Source organism: Azolla caroliniana, unplaced genomic scaffold (assembly GCF_043228905.1).
Source record: "Azolla caroliniana isolate FFs.n. ecotype wild unplaced genomic scaffold, voAzoCaro1.0.p SCAF_4, whole genome shotgun sequence".
Classification (NCBI taxonomy): domain Eukaryota; kingdom Viridiplantae; phylum Streptophyta; class Polypodiopsida; order Salviniales; family Salviniaceae; genus Azolla; species Azolla caroliniana.
Genome location: NW_028230439.1, coordinates 24,351,833 through 24,372,344, shown reverse-complemented (window position 1 = coordinate 24,372,344; position 20,512 = coordinate 24,351,833). Strand labels below are relative to the sequence as shown.

The 20,512-nt window shown below is 35.8% G+C and overlaps 2 protein-coding genes across 3 annotated transcripts; one reads left to right on the top strand and one right to left on the bottom strand.

Annotated features, from left to right (window-relative positions):
- Positions 1-671: 671 nt before the first annotated feature.
- LOC147865561 (E3 ubiquitin-protein ligase PRT1-like) lies at positions 672-5,716 on the top strand. 2 transcript variants are annotated; one of them, XM_087318688.1, is made up of 7 exons: positions 672-743; positions 839-867; positions 994-1,173; positions 1,730-2,167; positions 3,046-3,270; positions 4,445-4,509; positions 5,217-5,716. In XM_087318688.1, exons 1-7 carry the CDS (start codon positions 703-705, stop codon positions 5,526-5,528), a joined length of 1,290 nt encoding a protein of 429 aa, XP_087174814.1. In that variant the 5' UTR covers positions 672-702; the 3' UTR covers positions 5,529-5,716. The 2 variants fall into 2 exon arrangements, with proteins under 2 accessions (XP_087174814.1, XP_087174815.1); XM_087318689.1 differs by having other exon boundaries at positions 692-743; positions 1,032-1,173.
- A 2,790-nt stretch (positions 5,717-8,506) lies between these two features.
- On the bottom strand, positions 8,507-12,680 carry LOC147865560 (uncharacterized). The gene is made up of 6 exons (XM_087318395.1): positions 12,533-12,680; positions 11,528-11,712; positions 11,057-11,392; positions 10,423-10,641; positions 10,174-10,287; positions 8,507-10,047 (listed from the first exon to the last, which is right to left on the bottom strand). Exons 2-6 carry the CDS (start codon positions 11,648-11,650, stop codon positions 8,743-8,745), a joined length of 2,097 nt encoding a protein of 698 aa, XP_087174521.1. The 5' UTR covers positions 11,651-11,712; positions 12,533-12,680; the 3' UTR covers positions 8,507-8,742.
- Positions 12,681-20,512: the final 7,832 nt, after the last annotated feature.

Sequence of the window (20,512 nt, the reverse complement as noted above, 5' to 3'; positions counted from 1 at the left end):
TAATAGGTTCCCTTATTTCAATAGTGTATTGTAACAACTTTCATTAGAAAGGGGGGATGATGGTAGTTTGATGATTACTTTAATGTTTCTAAAAGGAAAACAAACTCAAAATGGGAAAGTAGCTTTATTTTGGAAAAAAAAAAACAAACTCAAAATACTCACAAATTCTCAACCATACAAAGGAGCTCTTACGAATATTCCCAATAAAACATCAGTCAAGTCAAGTCAAGCTTACTTGACTCAATTAGACTCGTAAGGTTGCATGTATAGAGTTTGTGGCATCCTAACTAGAATTTGGAAAATGGGTAATTTATGAGAACATAACAAGGTCAACAATCATCTATCCTAACAAAGAAGCATGAAATTTTGAATTCCTTAAAAACACTAGAAGATGATAAGACTTTTATACCTTCATTTATCCATCATTGGTCAAGTTTGATACACAAACCTTGACCTCTCCAACTAAGAAAGATGTCTATATAAATGATCATGAATCATCACTAAATGACCCACACAATTATAAGGGGAGAGAACCTTTTGCTAACCACAAGGAGTTCCTAATTGGTCACACACTTCGCTAGTTGTTTTTGTATCTGTATCTGTATATATTACATAAAGTCTCCTTATTCAAACACACACACACACACCTCCTCCTCCTCCTCCTCCTCCTCCTCCTCCTCCTCCTCCTTATGCAAACATTTCATGGAAAATCATCAACAAAACTTTCAATGTTTGATTTGCTTGTAAGATTTCTCTTTAATAATAAATCAAAAAATGCTTTTAAACAAATAAATAATTTAAGTTAACTATGCTAATTTACTTTTTATTTCACTCTCAGGGATTTAGCTTACAAACCCATCGTCCAATGTTAGTATTATTCATCCATATCTCCTTTCCTTCTTCTTCTTGTTGTATACAAATATATACATCACATCTAATCTTCTTTTTGTGTTCTTTTGTGGGTATTGAATGTAATGAACTTTATATTATTAGCCTGTGGCCACATGTTTTGTTTCTGGTGTGTCCACAAGGCAATGGATTCGAAGAAGCCGTCACAGTGCCCGATGTGTAGACGATCATACATCCATTTCCCACGTGTTTGCACGCTCTTGCATCGCTTCCTTAACATCGCATTCCCTCACGACTACCTTGCTCGAGCTCTTGAAACCCAAGGTATCTTTTTCATATAAACCATATCATTGATAATTGTTCATCATACTCGAGCCATAGAATCATCACCATGAGCTTCGGTAGGTGAGATAACTCATACGAGTCCTTGATTGGGGAAAGTCATAAATATGTGACTATTTTGGAGAACATGTGAGTTCACAAAAAAGTTCTTTTTAAGTACCTAGCACCTACAAATTGTTTTCCCCCCACCAAACCTAGTTAATAAACCTTGCTTATAGTGAACTTCTGATGTCAAGAGTCCGACAAATTTGTCAATTTTCCTCACAAAAACAATGCATAAAACTTATTCATCAACCCATCATTTGCTTTGTTAATAGTGCCAATTTCTATATGTACTTACCCTCTATCTAGAGAATGTAACCTTCCCAATTCTATTTGGTAGGCATTTTTATTAGACCTCTTCATTGCAATGCACGAAATGATTAATGAAGTTCCATGGTGAAATTGTAATGGTAAAGTTTTGAGTTTTTTGCATGAATTAAGGTTAGTCTTCCACTAATATATTATTTTCTCTCAAAAATATAATATGATCTTATAGAAATGGAGGAAAAACTACAAGTTTTCTCACCAAGGATGGACAACCTTGGAATGGAGGAAAGACTACAAGTTTTCTCACCAAGAATGGGCAACCTTGGAATGTACAACCAAGCATTAATTGATGTGTATAAGACACCAACATCCATGCAACTTGATCAACAATCTAATTCACATAAAAAGAAGTTTGACTTGTTTCCTATATATGCCAAAAATGAACAATCAACAAAGGAGATAGATTGTCATAGAGAAATAATTAATCATGAGCACGAAATTGGAGCCAATCCATCATTGCGTGTTTTGAAACCTACCATGCTACCCAACACCTTGGAACATATGGTTAAAGACAAGGCAAATGACATTGCTCCTTCCTTGGACGACTTCCCATGTGCACTATGCGATAAACTCCTCTATAGACCGATAGTCTTGAATTGTGGTGAAGGTAAATTACAACACCTCTCTCTCACACACACACATTATTGTAACAAAATAAAACAAAATAACATCATTCAATTAATTAACTAGCAATTTTCCCATGTGGTTTAAGACTGGTATAGTTAACATTACTAAATTACATAAAAGAAAGTGTTACATTATTACTTCAATTATTGAAATGAGTTTCGAAATGAACCATGGAGATACTTCTAAATGACCAAAGGGAAAAAGCGTGAGTGAATTCTAATTTCATTTTATATAATTCATAGAAAAGAATGAGCCACTAAGAACAACTCTTAGTATATGTAGAACATGAGGGGCTTTTGAGATTAAAAATAGCATCACCTTAGGGATGGCACATGCCTTTTGTTACATAAAATGGTGTTGTCAATCATATAGGTGATGACCCCACCATCTCGTGCATGATGATAGTTTCTAATATCTACAGTTTGTTGGCCTTTCAACTCATAAGATCTACATACCAATGATACCACTATAAAATCTTGACATGCATGATCTAGAACAAAACGTGATTTTGTTGGGGTTATTGTAGAACCCTCATAATTGTGATGTTGAGACAAAAATAAATGTTCTAGAAAGGCATAATAACAATTAAGTTGGCTTTTTGCACTCATAAATTTTGTATTATTTGAAAATTTGACTCAAAACATAGATAGAAACAAGATTTTACTCACATTTTTGTTCCCGCAATAAAAGCACAACGATAGGCATGTTTTTTCCTTTTTTTAAACATTGACCACCTTTTCTCAATAGGCATAGTGTATGGGGCCCAAACAACCAAGTGTTGGAACAATCTATGGTATGTTAGGTGTTTTATTTCTAGAAATATGCTTCTAGACTAACACATTTTTTGAAACTTTGTAGCAATTTGCGAGTCATGCTTGAATACTGAAAATTCCACCATCCGGTTAAATAAATGCCCTTCTTGTGAGTGTCACCATTCTAGGGCATCACTCTATGTATGCTTGGAACTACATTACTACTTGCAAATGAGGTTTCCAATCCAATATCAACAACGGAAAGACGAGGTGTCTTCTCATTTCATTGAAGATACTTTTGATGATACCAAACATCGTCCAAGTCTTGATGGTGAGTGTAAATTGTAGCCGGGATATTATCAGTATGGTACTTTCGCTCCCCATAATTCCTAGAGTGCTACTCTTATTTACCAAATTCCAAGAGTTACTAGGCATTATTTGGCAAATTTGAATCTTCAAGGTTAATATTCAAAATTTTGAAGGCCCAATAATATGATTGATGGAAGTATGAGAAAAGTAGTGAAACATGGACTATTAATTGGTAATTAAAACCTACAAGTGGTTTGGTGATTGAGGAAATCAATGTGCCTTCCTATAAATAATAATTACTTCTCAAAATGTGGTAGTTTTTGTAAGCACCCTATTAAATTATGTGGTATTTCAGGAATTCAGTAAACTAGAATGGAATTTGTAGAATTATGGTAAATAAGAGTGGCATTTGAGGAAGTATGATATGCCATCAATAATACATGGGCCTATCCCTACCCTTCAATAAATTGTATTATATATGAATGTGATGAAACCTTATGCATTGTGATGAATCAATTATAATATAGTAGGGTCTCTCTTTCTCTCACTACAGTTTCCCTCATTTTTTCTCCTTGGTTTAGCTTAGGAGCACTACCTTGCCCACTTGCACTTCAATTATCTAGTAGCCTATCCATCAAAATTTTAAAGAGTCTCTAGTCATAATTAGGAAATCCATGCCATTGGCAAACCTAGGGGACAATTTCCTTTGTCCTAATATAGATCTACAAACAATTCCCAACATGGGACAAATCCCATTTCGAAACATTTGCCTCTTTCTGAGTAGGTATTTCCTTTGGCATAATCAACTGAGTGTTAGCACCCCATCAAGATTATCTTAGGCCCATTATGTTACCTTGATATGTTAGGCCCTAGAAGATTCTCAATTCCTCAAGGTTGGAATCTTGATTCTCTCCGCAGTTGTTTATTTCAAATCCAACTTCAACATCCTATTGCTATGGGGCACATGTTGACATGGTAAATGACCAATCAATGTCATATGTCACACACCACTCTGCACATTAACTTTGCTACTAACCCCCCTACACCTACACAACAATTATTCACCTATTTCATCCTATGTAGTCCTATGTGTTGTCCCTTGTAACCTTGTGAGCAATTGCAAGTTTCGTTAAACATTTTTCTTGTTGTTTGTAAATCTTATGACACCATATTTTCTGTTTATGGGATACATGTAGATGGTCTTGTGGAAGAGGAACAACTTGATTTAATTCACAAGGGAGTGGGATGCGACAATTGTGGGGTACGTTTCATAAGTTTATTGACAAAATTTGAGGTTTGTTGTTTTTTTAAAAATGAAAGATGCACCTTAGTATATATTACTTGAAAACTATACATACATAGAGAAAACAGAAGGAGACATTTCATCTCACTTATTATTGTAAGATACAAAAGTTAGTATAAGCATCTGATCAAACTGATGATGTCATATATAAAACAAGTAAAACAATACTATCAGCTATCCAACATAAAAGAAGCTATGGCATAATTCCACTTCGGACCAGCAGTTGTACCCGAAAATAAGTGAAGTCCTTGCCATCGATTCTTAAAGGCCACTGAATGTGCACATTGCACACATAATCTACCATTGCAAGCCAATGTAGAATGCAAAGAAGAAGACCACCTATGTTAAATTTAGCTCTTAAAGACGAGTTACATGTACACACGGTACACCTAACATTTTGTGTAAAGAAATAAAGGAGTTTGAAAAGGAATTTTATGAAATAAAAGTTTTTATAAACAGACTTAGATGATTCCTTAAACAAACAAACAAAAACACATTCCTATTGTCTTCAACAAATCAGCCACTTTGTTCCAACAATGTTTGTTGTTGTAAAACCTTATTCTTGTGATGGAATAACTAAATTGATACTACATCTAATGATTGTAAAGATATTGATGTGAAATGTGTGTGTACTAATAATTTATATGATATGACATGCATTGCAGATGTTTCCAATTGTGGGAAGACGATATCGATGTAGAGATTGCCGTGAAAAAGTAGGCTATGATTTATGTGGATATTGCAAGGAAGCTAGATGCCACGATGGTCGTTTTAATCAAAAACATCAAATTCATCATCAACTAGAGGAAGTGATATCGCTTCACTCAAGTACAAAGCAAGCTAGATTAGAAAGGGTTGGCCATATGGCTCCATTCATTTTGTCCCTTCAATCAAATACAATCCAACAACGTAGGCAAACACAAGAACCACAAATGTTGCATACAGATTTTGATGACTATGTCAACTACTTTTTGTAAAATACATTGTTATTCTCCTTCAAGGCTATTAACAGGACACGAAAATATTAGCAGCAGCCTGAACAACTACAAATTACAATTATGTAAGGGCATGAAAATATCCTATATGGATTCTAGAACAATCACATAATTAGGTTACATGACAGATAGAGCATCATTTCATCTAAGTTTCTTGTACATGTAATTACCTTGTCAATGGTTAGCTTTTTCCTAAAGAAATTCACCACATCCATGTAACACCTTTCTCTTTCTCTTCAAATATTTATTGCACATTTTCATGAAAAAAGCATGTAATCGTATTTTGATGGTAAGGAGGATATTGCATTTGTTATAGATATAAAGTGGATCAATTTTTTAATTTGCTCATGCTACTAAGTATGAGACATGCATAATTCTTGGAAAATTGTAGTATTCTAATAAGTTTGTCATCATGTTTTGACTCTTGAAAGAGACTAATGCATTCATTGTGGATTTATATGATACTCCCACAACCATTCGAACAATAGAGGGCATATGGCATGCATCACAACAAGCCCAAACCGAGTACACTAAACTCTAATGAGCTCCCTTAAAGGGATCACCTTGGAAAGAGATGAAAAACTTGGCTTGGAGCCACACATTACAACTAAGAGGAGAATGAGAGACCTTTTACACAAACAAATAAGAGCCACACTTGGGTAGCATTTGAAACTTGAGTTAAGACTTCTCAAGCACAATAATACAAGAGATGAAGCATTTCATGGGGCCTTCAAAATAGAGAATCCACAATCATTTATGTAAATGGTGCAACAATAAATAAGCAAAGTTATTAAAAAGCTATTGTTATATATTTGTGTATGAGGATTTGAAGTTTAAACCTAGAAGTCTCACCCCTTTACCCTATCTATCAAGGGAAAAAATAGGTCATTATTACGCAACACACTAATCAATATTAAATCATAAATTTGACTTTAGCCTTAGGCCTTCCATCTTTCACAATGACTCTTATTAGATTGATTGTTCTTTGATAATAAAAACGTGAGTATAATGAAGCTTTTGTTTTATTGTATAAATGCCTCAAAACCTCGAATAAAAATGTGATTCAAGGTCTCCATAAACTAGTCAATTCTACGAGCTACATCTGGATTTTATGTGGTGGCATCAACTTCAACAAGTTTCAACAATGTACAACGTTCAAGCCACCAACACACCACCTTGTGACAGTCTCATATGAGAATTTTCCCCCTTTTTGAACATTTCGAATTTCCCTAAATGACTAGCCAACATTTTCGTAATGTTGCAATCATGTTTCGCAAAGAATGTCTTGGACATATCCATTCACCAATAGATCAATCAAACTTTTTTTCCTTCATTAGGGTGTGCCTACCCATGGTTGTGTCAATCGCATCCCTCCCACCATCATGGAATTGACATGAACTTGTTTCTAGCAATTTGCAATGGTTCGGTTTGAACCAATCCGAACTATGAAATCATGGCTTAATGGTTTAAACAATTCAGTTTGGGGGGTCAACAACTCGGTCCAATTTTGTTCAAACCTTTATTGGCTTAACAATTTTTGTTTTAAACAGTTTAGAGTTGCCACTTGATTATTAATTTATTTTTAAAATTATGTTTTTAATAGCCTTTTTAGTCTAGAGCCTAATTATGATATTTTAAGAAAAATCTTATTTGAATTTGGAAAAATCAAAATTTGAATTATTGCACATTTTAAAATTGATTATTGATGACCTAACTTGAAAATTGAAACCGAACCATGAAACTACGGTTTTAATGGTTTAACAATTTGAGAATCTCTAAAACCATTTGGTTTGTGGTTAGGTTTAAGTCTCACTTTTTTAAAACGGTTTGAGTTTGACAATCTCAAACTGAATCAAACCGTTCTTGATTGCTACTTGTTTCCATTCATTGGTCCCATAATGTAAATGGTGTTACCTTACTAAGCTTGACCACTATATATAGTTTTAAATCTTATCAAGAATCCATGGCCAACAACGTTGGGGCAAAGGCTAATTCGCTCAATTTCCCAAGTTCTATCACGTACTCAATACCTAAAGTGTACATAGGTTGTACAAGGAATGTGTTCCAAGGAAATGCTTTTGCACACTTTCATTCAAGAACCCAAAAATTCTAACCATTTTACAATAACATTTATCCATACATTCCACATGTAAATGTAAACAAAATAAAAGAGATTGAGAAAGAGAAATTAATGTATAAAAGTAAAACTTCAAAAATAACCATGATAATAAAACATATTTCATAGTATATGTGGTGATTGGTGACTTGTGTCAACACTCATCTTCACATCAAGTGAAACCCTCTCGACAAGAATAATCACACAGTAATGAGGATAGGAACTGAGTATTGACATTATTGTCCTCAATAGCTGTGAAAGTTGTAACAACAATAATAATGGCTTGAAAACTACATCATTTTTTCATATATATCGCGCGTGTGAAAGGTGATCCCATCTAATAAAACACTCATGCACTTTGAAACTTGTGTGGGAAGGGCTTCTTTTACATCAAGAACAAGACTTACGACAATACTCATGACAATACGACAATCCTTTTTTCAAACTTGTTGATAACATGAGTGATAAATGTCTGTGTGGTAATGAGAGGTTGATGTATGTATATATGTATGTATAATGTATGTATGTAATAATGTATGTGCATTGTGCATGTGCAACCATAAGAAGACAAGTAACCACTAATATGAAGGATCATTCATTGAATGTGCTTTTTAACCATGAACAGTAGATCCACAGAATAATGTGACATAGTTTTTACTCGAATGACATTCAATGTGTGCCCCTCACAATGAATGCTTTCAATCATTGTAAGGTTCTTACTTTTCCATCCAACTATTCACTACAAAAAATGTTTCACTAATCGAGAGAGCAGTGGAAATTTATTACTTTCCATCAAGTCATGATTTATTTATATGGTGGATAGGATGATGGAAGTATGAAGCTATAATATGGTAAGAGGGAGACTTCCCAATTGTCTATGTTATATATCTTGTGTCAAAAGGTTTCTTTACAATACAAAAAAATTGCAAACATTATAAAAAAGAAAGAAAGAAGAGAAAACAAATCTCAAAGAAAGCTCATGCATGTCAAATGAATCCATACAGTCCTTGTGTTAGATGATCATGTGAAGGAAGCTAAGGTAAATAAGTGGAAAAAAAAAACCAAAGTGAAAAAAACCACTTATTTGTCGTGACGGCGGGAATGTCCATTCGAAGACAGTGCTGGAGAGTGGTCGACATTCAATTCCCTAGCTGAGCCCAAATGAGCTCCCTTGCTAGATGCTCGCACGTGAACAATCGACCGAAGCATCCCGGGAGAGCTTTTCCCTTCAATCGAAGAGAGGGAATCACGTCTTTTCGTAAGTGAGTTCGGAGACTCCGAAGCCGCAGGCGACGGTTTCTTCTTCGGCTTCGGTGACGAATCGAACTTTTGCTTGGGTGACTCTTTGGTTGGCTTTGGGCTACTGTGGGGACGTACCTTGGCTTTCGCGGACTTAGTGGCTGTCATATAGTTTGGAACAGATGGACTAGACCCTGTGGCCGGCTCTACCGGAGGAGGGCATGTGAAATCCCTCATCTTGCTCGAAACTTCATCATCTGCAGCTGTCCCGGTTGGGTTCATATCTGCCGACGCTACCGACACAATGTCACACTTTACAATCTCTTCAGAGATACCACCATCACCTTCATGTAATACAAGTTCACCATTGTTCCTTCCATGTACTACATTATAGTCCTCACCACCATCATTTGGTAATGGCTCCACGACTTGTGCACATCCACCTACATCTGTGTTTGAAGCATGTTTCTCACTCCGAATTTCGTCCTCCTCGGCAAGAAGATGAAGAGGGTGTGGCTCTTCTGGACTTCCTTCTTGCGTGCCCAAATATTGTAAAGGCGAGCTTAACGAGAATGTTGGGCTTGATGCTGCGATAGGCGAGTCACATTGCGATTGTTCCGGTGCCTTTATACTAGTCGTGACATCAACGGATGGGGTGATTCCAGTGATGGGCTGAATAGTAGTAGTGGTGCTGCCATTGATATCATTTTCGTTCATTAATATGGAGTCGAATTGCTTCTCTAATTCTTCAACCAGTTTCTCGTCTTCCTCCATTCCCTCGTGTTCATCTTTAAGTTCATGAGACATGGCTCTGCTTGTAGATATCTCGTCTTGCTTTTCCACAACGGGTTCCTTTTTGGCTTTTGGCTTTTCGGCTTTTATCAGTACCGCTGGCAAAATGCTTTCGGCAGCAGAACTTGTATATATTTCATCTTCGGTTTGTGGCTCGGCAAAGGATTCCTTTCTCGCTTTCACTTTCTCGATCTTTGTTATTGCTGAGCCCCGTTGTTCCCTAACTGGGCCAAGTAGAGAACCCCATGGATGAACTGAATCCCATCGTTCTAACCAAACCCAAATCCATAAGCTTTTGTCGATTCGACTATCAACTACTGAACAAATATTTGGCTTTTGCGTGGATCGATTAAGCTGCAAGATCAGAGGAATCGAACTAAATATACATTTACTTAAACATATATGTATATGATTAATAAGTATATGCATGTGTATTATAGCAATAAATAGATGTACCATGTCCCTTCAATAAGAGTTTACCTGTTCAGAGAACGTATACACCATGGCTCGTTGTCGCTTCATAATCGCATCTTGCTTACTCTGTGCTTTTGCTTGCAATTGCTGGGCAGTGGAAATGCTACTTACCCAACCCTCCTGCAATAGATATACACACTCAAATGTTACGGTTTTGTTTTCGTGAAATTTATTAGTCTCAGAGTCTTGGGTTTTTAATGACATTATTTTCCGAGCAGCTCTCTCATTTTTATATCTATCTCTCATTTTTCTCACCACTGGCTTCCTCTTTTGTTGTTTTGCCTGTTGCAAATGCTTTTGAACTAGTTGACCAAGTTCAGAGGATCGAACCCGACGGCCCCGTGCAAGAGCCTGAAGTCTGACTAATGCTTGTATGAATCGCAGCGACACAGATGCCTTCTTTCTAACGATCCATCCTCGGACCAATGCTTGGAGTCTTACCAAAGCTTTTAGTGCTCGGAATGCACGCCGTGCCTACAATATCAAAGAAACAAACACAGTTTTGAGTCTTTCATGAACTCCACCAAGATTGAAAACATAATGATTAAAGCAAACCTAGATCTAACCAAATTCATTAAAAAATCTTTTCAGTTGCAATACATATATATATGTATGTATGTATGTATGTATGTATAATGCTAGATCCCAGCCTCTCTAGCATAGATACAACAGATCCATAGCAGAAAACACAAAACTTTATCAACACTTCAAAGATAAAGACCCCTCTCCTCCTTCAAATTATAATCTTCATCTTCCCCTTCATCTTGGTTACAGATCAATCTTCAATGTATCACGTATTTGCATACAGCACATTACATGCATTAGTGGGGTAAGTGGGTGCATAAATTTTGAATGGGTTTTTGAGCCCTTTGTGCAGAAAACTCCTTACCAAGTAACATCGAAGGGTAGCTTGTATCTTAGCAGCAGCCCAGTCTTCTTTGGAAGATTCTTTGATACATTCCTTAAGTGAAAGCCCCTTCGAGTCATAGCCAGAGCCAGAGATGTCTAAATCTACATCTACTCTGTTATCATTCAAAAACCCCTTCACTTCATGATCAGAATTTGTTGTAAATGCTTGAGTAACCACCTCACTTTTGGCATTTTGGGATTGTATTGTTTTTATCTCTACAATGTCAACTGGAGTTGTTGCAGTCGTTTCTATGTCTCGATTCCGAGATAATGATTTGCCCAAGCTCCATATGCATTTGTCCTTACCTCCTTTCTTCTAGAAAAACATAGAAATAAAATATATTAACAACACATGCAGAAGAAACCATGGGAGCTCAGTGTGAAAAAAATCACAGAAGAAGTAGAAGATCTTTACAGCCCCCCAAAAAAAGAAATCACCAAAAGCTCTCACCAATTGTTCTTTGTCAGTTTTCTTGCTTGAAAGTGATGTGGTTTTCTCCTTAGACAGATTCTCCTTGGATGGAGATTTGAAACCACTGGCGATGATTTTGAACATTTTGCCTGTCTTCCCCATCTTTGCAACTAAACTAGATAGCTTTTAACTATCAGTGTCAAAAACGCGTTCAATTAATTAGCCTGCAATATAAGTGTATATGATCCTCACAGGATTAGCTTCATTTTTTGCCTCAACTTAACGCACCCCTAATAAAGCATGGATTCTCTACATACACTCTCAAAAAACATGGCATGCATATACTGATAGATCTCACTCATTCTCACTCTCTCTTTCACATACACACCACACCCACATACTGATCAGTGTTGGCATCTCTTTCCTCTTGTCTCTCTCATACATACATACATACAGTTTCATACATTTATCTACTTAGTGTACATACACATGCATACACAGACATTTGATCACATATACACACATCCCTTACACCCATGATGTCCTCTCTCTCCCATACAAACATTCTCCTATACAAAGACACCATTCTTCTTTCCCTCTTTCTCCTCCCATTACATGCATACAACAATCTCTCATTTTCTGACGCTTTTCATGCAAAACTCCTGCATTATCTCACATACACGATGATGAACTCTCTCTCTCTCTCTCTCTCTCTCTCTCTCTCTCTCTCTCTCTCTCTCTCTCTCTCAAAACACATCCATCCAACCCCTATATTCTTACATTCCCTCTCTAGCACACTCACACATGCCTCTACAAGTACATTGTCATCATCCACTAATACTCTCTCATCCACATGCCATACTCTGTACAATGTCAGTATGCACATGCATTCTATCTCTCACCCATATACATATACACACACATCCACATCCACATCCACATACTGTATGTATAGCCCCGCTCTCTCATAAATATCATGCTCTGTTCAAACACAATCACATATAGAATGCGTACAAAGACAGTATACATAGCCTCACTCTTTACCTATAGGATATGGGGTCAAGGTATCCACATAGCATTCTCTCTCTAGGGGCACATGCTGTATTACTATACCATCTCTCTCACACTCACTTTCTCTCTCTCTCTCTCTCTCTCTCTCTCTCTCTCTCACTCTCTCGTCTGTGTATTGGAGCAAGACATGGATCAAGCAAGAGAGGAAGGAGATTAAGAAATGCACCTTTTTGATGGAAGAAGCGGGTGAAAGAGAAAGAGAAGTGGCCAACACTGAACACAGAGAGAGAGAGAGAGAGAGAGAGAGAGAGACCAAGGAACAGAGCAAAAGTGAAAGGAATACAAAAAACAGAGTAAAGTCGAGAGAGAGAGAGGCCACTTTTTTCATTATTAGTTGTTTTTTACTCTTATCTCCAAAGTATTGATTTATTACAAATATGGGCTTGTAGTTTTGTGTGTAAAGAATTTGAACACAAGAAGAAGAAGAAAAAAAAAGATGCGGGAAAAAAGAGCTCCCAAAGGGTAGGGAAGAGAAGAGTAGAGTCCAAATTTTTAGCTCCTTCTCTCTCTCTCTCTCTCTCTCTCTCTCTCTCTCTCTCTCTCTCTCTCTCTCTCTCATTCATCTCGAAATGCCCCTCCTCCTTCCGAGATCCACCCGATCCTGTCTGCCATGTGCACGAAAGTATGAGGAAAATCACCTACAAGCTACGACCAATAGCATAAAGCTGTGTACAAAGTTCCTGCCATTATTCTTCTTCCCTCTATCTGATACGTTCTCGACTCTCGACTCTCGAGTTCTAAGTAATCATTAGACACACATCACGTGAATCACGGCAAATAGTACACTTGCACTCTTGGTCGAGATGCCGCTTGTCATGCCTATCCACCACCATGGCTTCTTGTTCAGACATGCCTATCCTTCTTTTTTGAACTAAGTGTGTGCTTGTCCTACAAGGCCATTTGCCTCTTTTTGGGACCTCGCATACCCATTGTTTGTAGGCCTGGAGTACCACCATAAAAAAGCACGCACATAGGTCTCCAAGAAGTACATTCACTGTGTGGCTTAGCCATACACATGTTTTTCACGCAACTCATTGACCACATTGACATCCCTTTTACCAAACTGCACATGCCCGTGATGTGCACTGTGTAGTGAAACCATAAATTGTGAGCCTCATGAGCGCAACGACATTAGTATGTAGTACGATATCAAAGACTAAGCCCTTGAAATATCTTGAGAGTTGGATTTGGGAGCCCATGCATGCATAGGGGGGATGTAGGTGAGTTAGTGAGCTTGCGTCAACCAAAAGTTTAAAGAAGTGAATGGTGTAAAGCCATATATTGCATTGCAATTAAGGATGGTGTGTACTTAGTTGAAAGGCATCTGAAACCATCCATGCAGTCATCGCGAACTTTGAAATATCCTTCAAGAGACCCTTGCAGTGATATTGAATGACTTTGAAATCACATGAGATGGATGCATTTTCTCTCTTAAACCAAAGTAGGTAGATAGATAAATTGTTTAGCGTCCATAGAGAGGCCAATATTGACCCATGGGACCTAAGTACAAAAGCTATCTTGATGTGTGTCTCCTTCCTAATAAGGGATATTCGTACTTTGAAGCACCAAGTCTTGATGTGTGAATAAGGCGGCATACACATATGACCTCAGCCTTTTAGCTTGTCTCTTTAGTGTGACACTCAAGTCATGACACCCCCCCCCACCCTTAATATATCATCATAACTTTCACAAATAGGTACCAAGACTTTGTGTGAAGACATCTCTATCATTTGTTGTGTTGATAATTGGTTCCACAAGGTTCACAAATTAGCTCTTCATTTGGGGAAGTGTACTCGTTTTAGTGTCAAATCCATCTTGTAGGATCCACGGATGAGCAATATTGTAACACATGTGTGAGGGTCACAATTGGTAACAAGTGAACAATTTGATTATCACTTATATGTACTTGCCTTTTGGATACTAAAATATCTTTTGAAAACCCATTTCCCTACTCCATAGAAGACTTTTTCTTTGTCAAGAAAGAAACTACCTCGAAAGTAGGGAAACCAACCATTTTCTTTACATGGAAACATTATAAAGAGCCTTGGAAAAGGGAGATTGAAGATTTAAAATTGGTGCCATTTTCCATCAAACAGTTTTTCGTTTCAATGTTTTGGATTAGCTACAAAGAACAATAAAAATTTTACACTAGTGGATATAGGAAGAGGTAGAAGTTCTCCAGCAAACTATAAGGACACAATAGACACTCTTAAATTCAAGCGATATATTTAAAATAGATTTTACACAAAGCTTGTTCCATGATCCTTGTTTGCCACTTATTTTGTATGGATCTCTTTTTCGTAGTTCATGCTTTTTAACTACTCAAAGATCGACATCATTCAAAAGATGTAGTGCCAAACTTTGTGGTTATGATATACATCAAATAGACCCATTATTCAATACTTCACTAACTAAAAGTCAGCTTCTATACGTACCTCGATAAAAGAGCAATTGTAGGAGGCTACATATAACTTCAATAGCCCCATTATAAGGGATTGATGTTAGCATATATCATATCCGTAGTATAACCTAGGAAATGCTGCCATTGTAGTCTATATTTAATATTGGCCTCAAACCTCAAGTTGAAGGTGATTCCTCGTCATTGCCTTTACTTTTCAAAATCATACTTTAAAAGAGTTGCCTCCTTAAAAAGAGTGAACATTATTCCTACGGTAAAGACACATGTAGGTAGAGTAAATAAAAGTTCAAGTTTTCAAGCAACCGTTATGGAAAGCTACCTTTGTTCATTTAGCACACAAATATTTGCCATGACAAATAAACGAAGAATCGTTAAGAGGAGCACGATTTTACATCCACCAACAAGTGTTCATAACATATGTTGCCTTTTATACATTGTTTTTGCGAGTAAGATTTCTCTCTATTTTAGTTTTGGGCAAAAATACAAGCCATATATTTGTTTATAACAATGCATTATGATACCTTCAACTTTATCAACTTATACTAAAGAGCCTTGCCAGTCTCCTCTAGTAGATTAATTCATAATCACACTAATCTTAAACCAGTTTCTGTTATGTGCATAACCATAATTGTTCATGAGATAGGTTTTTCATAGTTTCCTTGATCTTATTATGAGTAAACGTGGGTTATTTTTTAAATGAACGAGGTTAGGAATTCAATTATACGGTGTGGGATAACAATTAAGTTATCACTTGACCACTTCATATAAAGTAGTCAAGTGTGAACACACTAGGGCTTCAAGGTTTTGCCTATATCAAAAGGCTAGCTACCTTCTTATGGGGGAGGCTTAACCTATGTTAAGACTATAACAGTGTGGCTATGGCTTTTGTTAGTTAAGCACATGCGATCCTCACAAAACCCAAGGTATGACTCACATCAAACCTCAATGGTATGGGACATCGAGGAGGTTTAGGTTTGTCTCAGTCATTGCTAGGGGTTGGTCAGGTGGTTTGACATCCTCGTTTCTTTCTTTAGCCTATAAATCCTTATGTTTGTTTAATTAATTAATTATACTCTAACGGTTCCTATGATGACATGCATGTCTACAATAGAACAAATCAAGATGTCAATATTTTATTTTTTATGATTGCTTCTAATATTGTTATTTCATGTAGCATAACTCATATGAAAGTGATGGTATTAGGGTTGCAAGAAGTTGTTTAGGGCAAAAAAACTATGTAGTATATCACTCTCTTATGCTATAGAAATGGGATGAAGACAATGATATATATATAGATAGATAGATAGATAGATCGATCGATATATTGTGCTATATTGATAAGAACTTTACAAATAGTGTAATGCGGCAACAAGCATGATATGTTCACTCCAACCTCCTAAAGTTGGATATGTGCAAGGATGACAATTTGTGCTATTGAAATTGGCTTCACATAAGTTATGCGTTGAAATTCGTGACCATATGTCATAATGTCATATAAAATGATAGGTATAGACTATAGTTATTACTACAAAGGGGGCACACCAAATATACCACGCTTGTACACATGAAAACAAATAGAAATCCAACACCAAAACAGAAGAATGCTATTATACATTGTTAACTTTTTATCACATGAAAAAAATATCAAAACAAATAGAGGTCATCACAAAAAATCCTTAGTGCTACCTAGGGGCCAATGTGATTACAAGGCGTGATTTTTAAGGACAATATGCTTGCTTCGGACATAATAGCCAATTGGTTGGGGACTATGTGGTCTCTAATTATTCCAACTACTCTTAGACACACTACTTTTGAGTCAATCAACATTTCATGTAACCTTCTTTCTTTGTTAATATCGTTATTGTGATTTCTTGAAAGAAACTTGAACAATCCCTTATTATTGGAATCTTATCGCGTAAGAAAATATGTGATTTCTTGACTACACAAAGGTGAAATGTACTTGAAGTTATTTGATGATCTAATAATTAGATAGGATTTCCCATATCTAAAACCTCCAAGATATCTACATCACTAATCTCAAAATTCGCCTTATGAAGTTGTGGATGTTCTTATTGTTCATTTGAAATGGTTGCTTGTGAACTTGTAGGAGGAAAACACAAACTTTTGAGTTGTAGAAGATTTTGAGCATAGAATTTGGTCAATTAACTGTTTATATGGGTTCCTTGAGACGAAAATCCTTGACAAATATTTGTTCATGTGGACAATCCCAAAATCATCATGGAACAACAAGGGTTATTGTAGTTGTTCCGAAGCGTTTTTGTGGAGTGTGCTTTTAAGTTTGACTATGGGAATTTATTTTGGAATAAACTTTACACTTAAGTGTTTCTACTAAGTGTTTGTAAGATGATTTGTTTACATCAAATTCACCAATCTTTTGAGATGAAATTCCATATGTAAGATCATTTAATTCTAGATGTAAGTTTTCAGATAGAATTAAAAAGAGATGCTTGATTGGGCATATTTACAAACGCCTATATGCTATCAACGAGGCATAGATTTCCATTATTGATGTTTCACAGATTTACATCATAATGAATAGCTTTTAATTGAGATATCAAATATAGTCACGTGCTTCTAATTAAACAATGTTTGGCATCCAACGGTAACATGTTTAGCAAAGAAAATACTATAAATACGTTGCTTGGTTTATTCATTTGTGTATTGATGTGATGGAACACATTATATATCTTACATACATATCAAAAAGTGTATCAAAAGTACTACATCTTTCGTTATATATGCATTGCTTGTAATTTGATGTCTCCACATTTCAATGCAAATAGGAAACTACATGTGAAAACATTATAAAATCATTCATTTATTGTGTCGATGAATATTACACATGTCAAACTTTGCCAAAGCTAAAACTTGATAGGGTGATTACAATGAGATTTTTTAAGGATCCCAATGACGAGTCTTGATGCCAAAATTTCATAAAAGTATTCTTTTTACTCCATGGACGCATATGAATTATCTACATCCAAGTTCCAACTAGTGATTGTCGTAGGGTGAAAAAAACAATTACGTGTAGGCTGGTAGCATTAACAAAATGAGAGGTGTAAAGGGTTGCAAGTTGCCCAAATATATCAAACTAGAGTAGTAAAAATGAGAGGTGTAAAGGATTGCAAGTTGCACAAATGTATTTGTGGGGTGCACTAACAAAAGTCAGAGGTGTAAAGGAATGCAAGTTGCCCAACGGGCAGTGATACACATATTGGATGCCAATCTATGTCTTATTAGTATTGCTATTAGTATTTGCCACCCAACTTTTATAATGAAAATTTTAAACTCCAAAATTTGAGAGAAGCCCTAATTTAAATTACGTGTTCTTGACTAAGAGGGACTCTCATGAATGTGTCCAATGTATCCCAATGGCTTATTAGATTCATGCCCATGACCCTATTGGAAGTTACAAACAATTTGTTTTGCCATTGCCAAGAGTACCCAAGATTGACAACTTAGATTCATGAACTATCAAGTTTCAATTTGAACAAAATTGCTTAGTAAGTTCAATTTTATAGGACAATTTATTATGCTTCTATGTTAATCATCCACTTTTAGAGATACACTACCCTGTCTTCGAAAAAGAAAAAAAGTCATTGGATAAAGAGTGAAAAAGATAACAACTTTAGGAGACATATGTAACAAGAAAATACCTTAGTATGTGCACTTTTTGCCACGAGCTTGTGGGGTATCTTTTAATTCCTTCTTTACATCTACTGAACATCCAACGTATATTAAAGAGCTTTTATTTCATTACCTTTCCAATTTTTGTTTTGCCTTGCCTTGACGTTAGTGTAGTCTTCGATCAAGAAACAAAATCTAATCTTGTAAAGCTCAAAGTTTGTGAATTGGAATGAGAAAAAGATCAAGTTACGAATCATGATCATTATCTCGCATGTTTTATGTCCCAAACTTAGGCTCAAACTCTCTATGACAAGCAACACATGTGGCAATCGACACTCGTTCTGAGAGAATGATAAGTGTTTTGAGATTACGAAATAGAAAATGATTTAGTTAAATGACCTTTACATTGTATTGTGTTTATTAACATAGTTTATACCAAACTTGTTAAATCTTCAACATTAGACCGTTTCAATGTTATAGTGTTCCTCGATAGAACAAGGATACTTGTTTTGAATTGCCATACATATTCAACTCCTCTTAAGTCTGTTACATGTGTTGATGTAGAATATGAATTAAAAAGTGAGTACTATAAGTTCTAACTGATATCAATGATTGTTTTTCATTGCCAATACAAACATTTCTGTTATTAATGTTGTGAGGGTGGCCTTCAATTGAATTGTTGCACATGTGAAATATCGTCAACCGATAACGAGGGCCATCCATGTGTCATGATATTACAATGAAGAATTGTTTGTCAGATAATTCTTTGAAATAATGGTTTTATTAGATTCTTTTGAGAATTTGCAACTGTTGTGATCTTTTTGAAACTTTTTCTTCAAAGTAATCTAAAACTTTTTGGCAAGATGTTTGGTAGCAAAATTATGATTGACTAACTAATATCTTTGCAACGAGTTCTTTAAAAATAACTGTTATAAGTCCGATTTCCGCCACAATGTGTGAATATGCATGTATCTATGTGTCTACTGTATGCATGTGGTTTTATATGTTACACAAACATATATGCACATGTTTGTATTTTTAGCATAACATAGTAGTTTTCAAACTATCAATCTATTACCCAAAACATATGTGAATTACTGGAAACATGTTTTGACTTTACAGAAGCCAACGACTATGTTAGTTCAAATGACTACAATGCAATACCAGTTTGAATAGTTGCCCGTTCATAATTCAATTAATCATCTTTAAACAACCAGTTTGAATAATTGCCCGTTCATAATTCAATTAATCGTCTTTAAACAACCAGTTTGAATAATTGCCCGTTCATAATTCAATTAATCGTCTTTAAACAACGCAAACATATATACCCATGTATTTATATTTAACATAGTAGTTTTTAGACTACTATTCTACTACCTATAATGTATGTGGAATATTGGAAATGTGGTTTGACTCACCAATTGCCATGTTAGCTAAAATGACCACAATTCATCACTAGTTTGAATAGGTGTCCGTTGATAATTCAAATAATCGTCTTTAAACAATCGAGACACGACTCGTTTACTTGGTACAATAGTTGTCTTAGATGATAATCCAAAGCACCGTCTTCAAACAATTAAGGCATGACTCATTTTACTAGGTATGATGATTGTACCCTATCAATGTGTAACCGATCAGGTTTAGTTTTATAATTCTTGGTTGTTGATTTCCATAATTGTCTTTAAACAATCGAGGGATAACTCATTCACTCTTGGTATGATGGTTGCTCTATCAATAATTCAAACATTTAAGAAACGTCGTTTTCAAAACAAAAAAAAGAGGCACAACTTAACTACTTTTATCCTACCAATGCATATCATTATGTTACTCGTTTGGATATTGGTGTCTTTACCCAAAAGCAACTTAAGTTTAGCATGATATCTCAT

Excerpts from the sequence above, each read along its gene's own strand:
- LOC147865561 (XM_087318688.1), top strand. The coding sequence starts at position 703 with ATGGAAAATCATCAACAAAACTTTCAATGTTTGATTTGCTT. Across the intron at positions 744-838 it reads TTTCAATGTTTGATTTGCTT|GGATTTAGCTTACAAACCCA; the intron begins GTAAGATTTCTC and ends TTTCACTCTCAG. Across the intron at positions 868-993 it reads TTACAAACCCATCGTCCAAT|CCTGTGGCCACATGTTTTGT; the intron begins GTTAGTATTATT and ends TTATATTATTAG.
- LOC147865560 (XM_087318395.1), bottom strand. The coding sequence starts at position 11,650 with ATGGGGAAGACAGGCAAAATGTTCAAAATCATCGCCAGTGGTTTCAAA. Across the intron at positions 10,288-10,422 it reads AACAAAAGAGGAAGCCAGTG|GAGGGTTGGGTAAGTAGCAT; the intron begins GTGAGAAAAATG and ends TATCTATTGCAG. Across the intron at positions 10,048-10,173 it reads TGTATACGTTCTCTGAACAG|CTTAATCGATCCACGCAAAA; the intron begins GTAAACTCTTAT and ends CTGATCTTGCAG.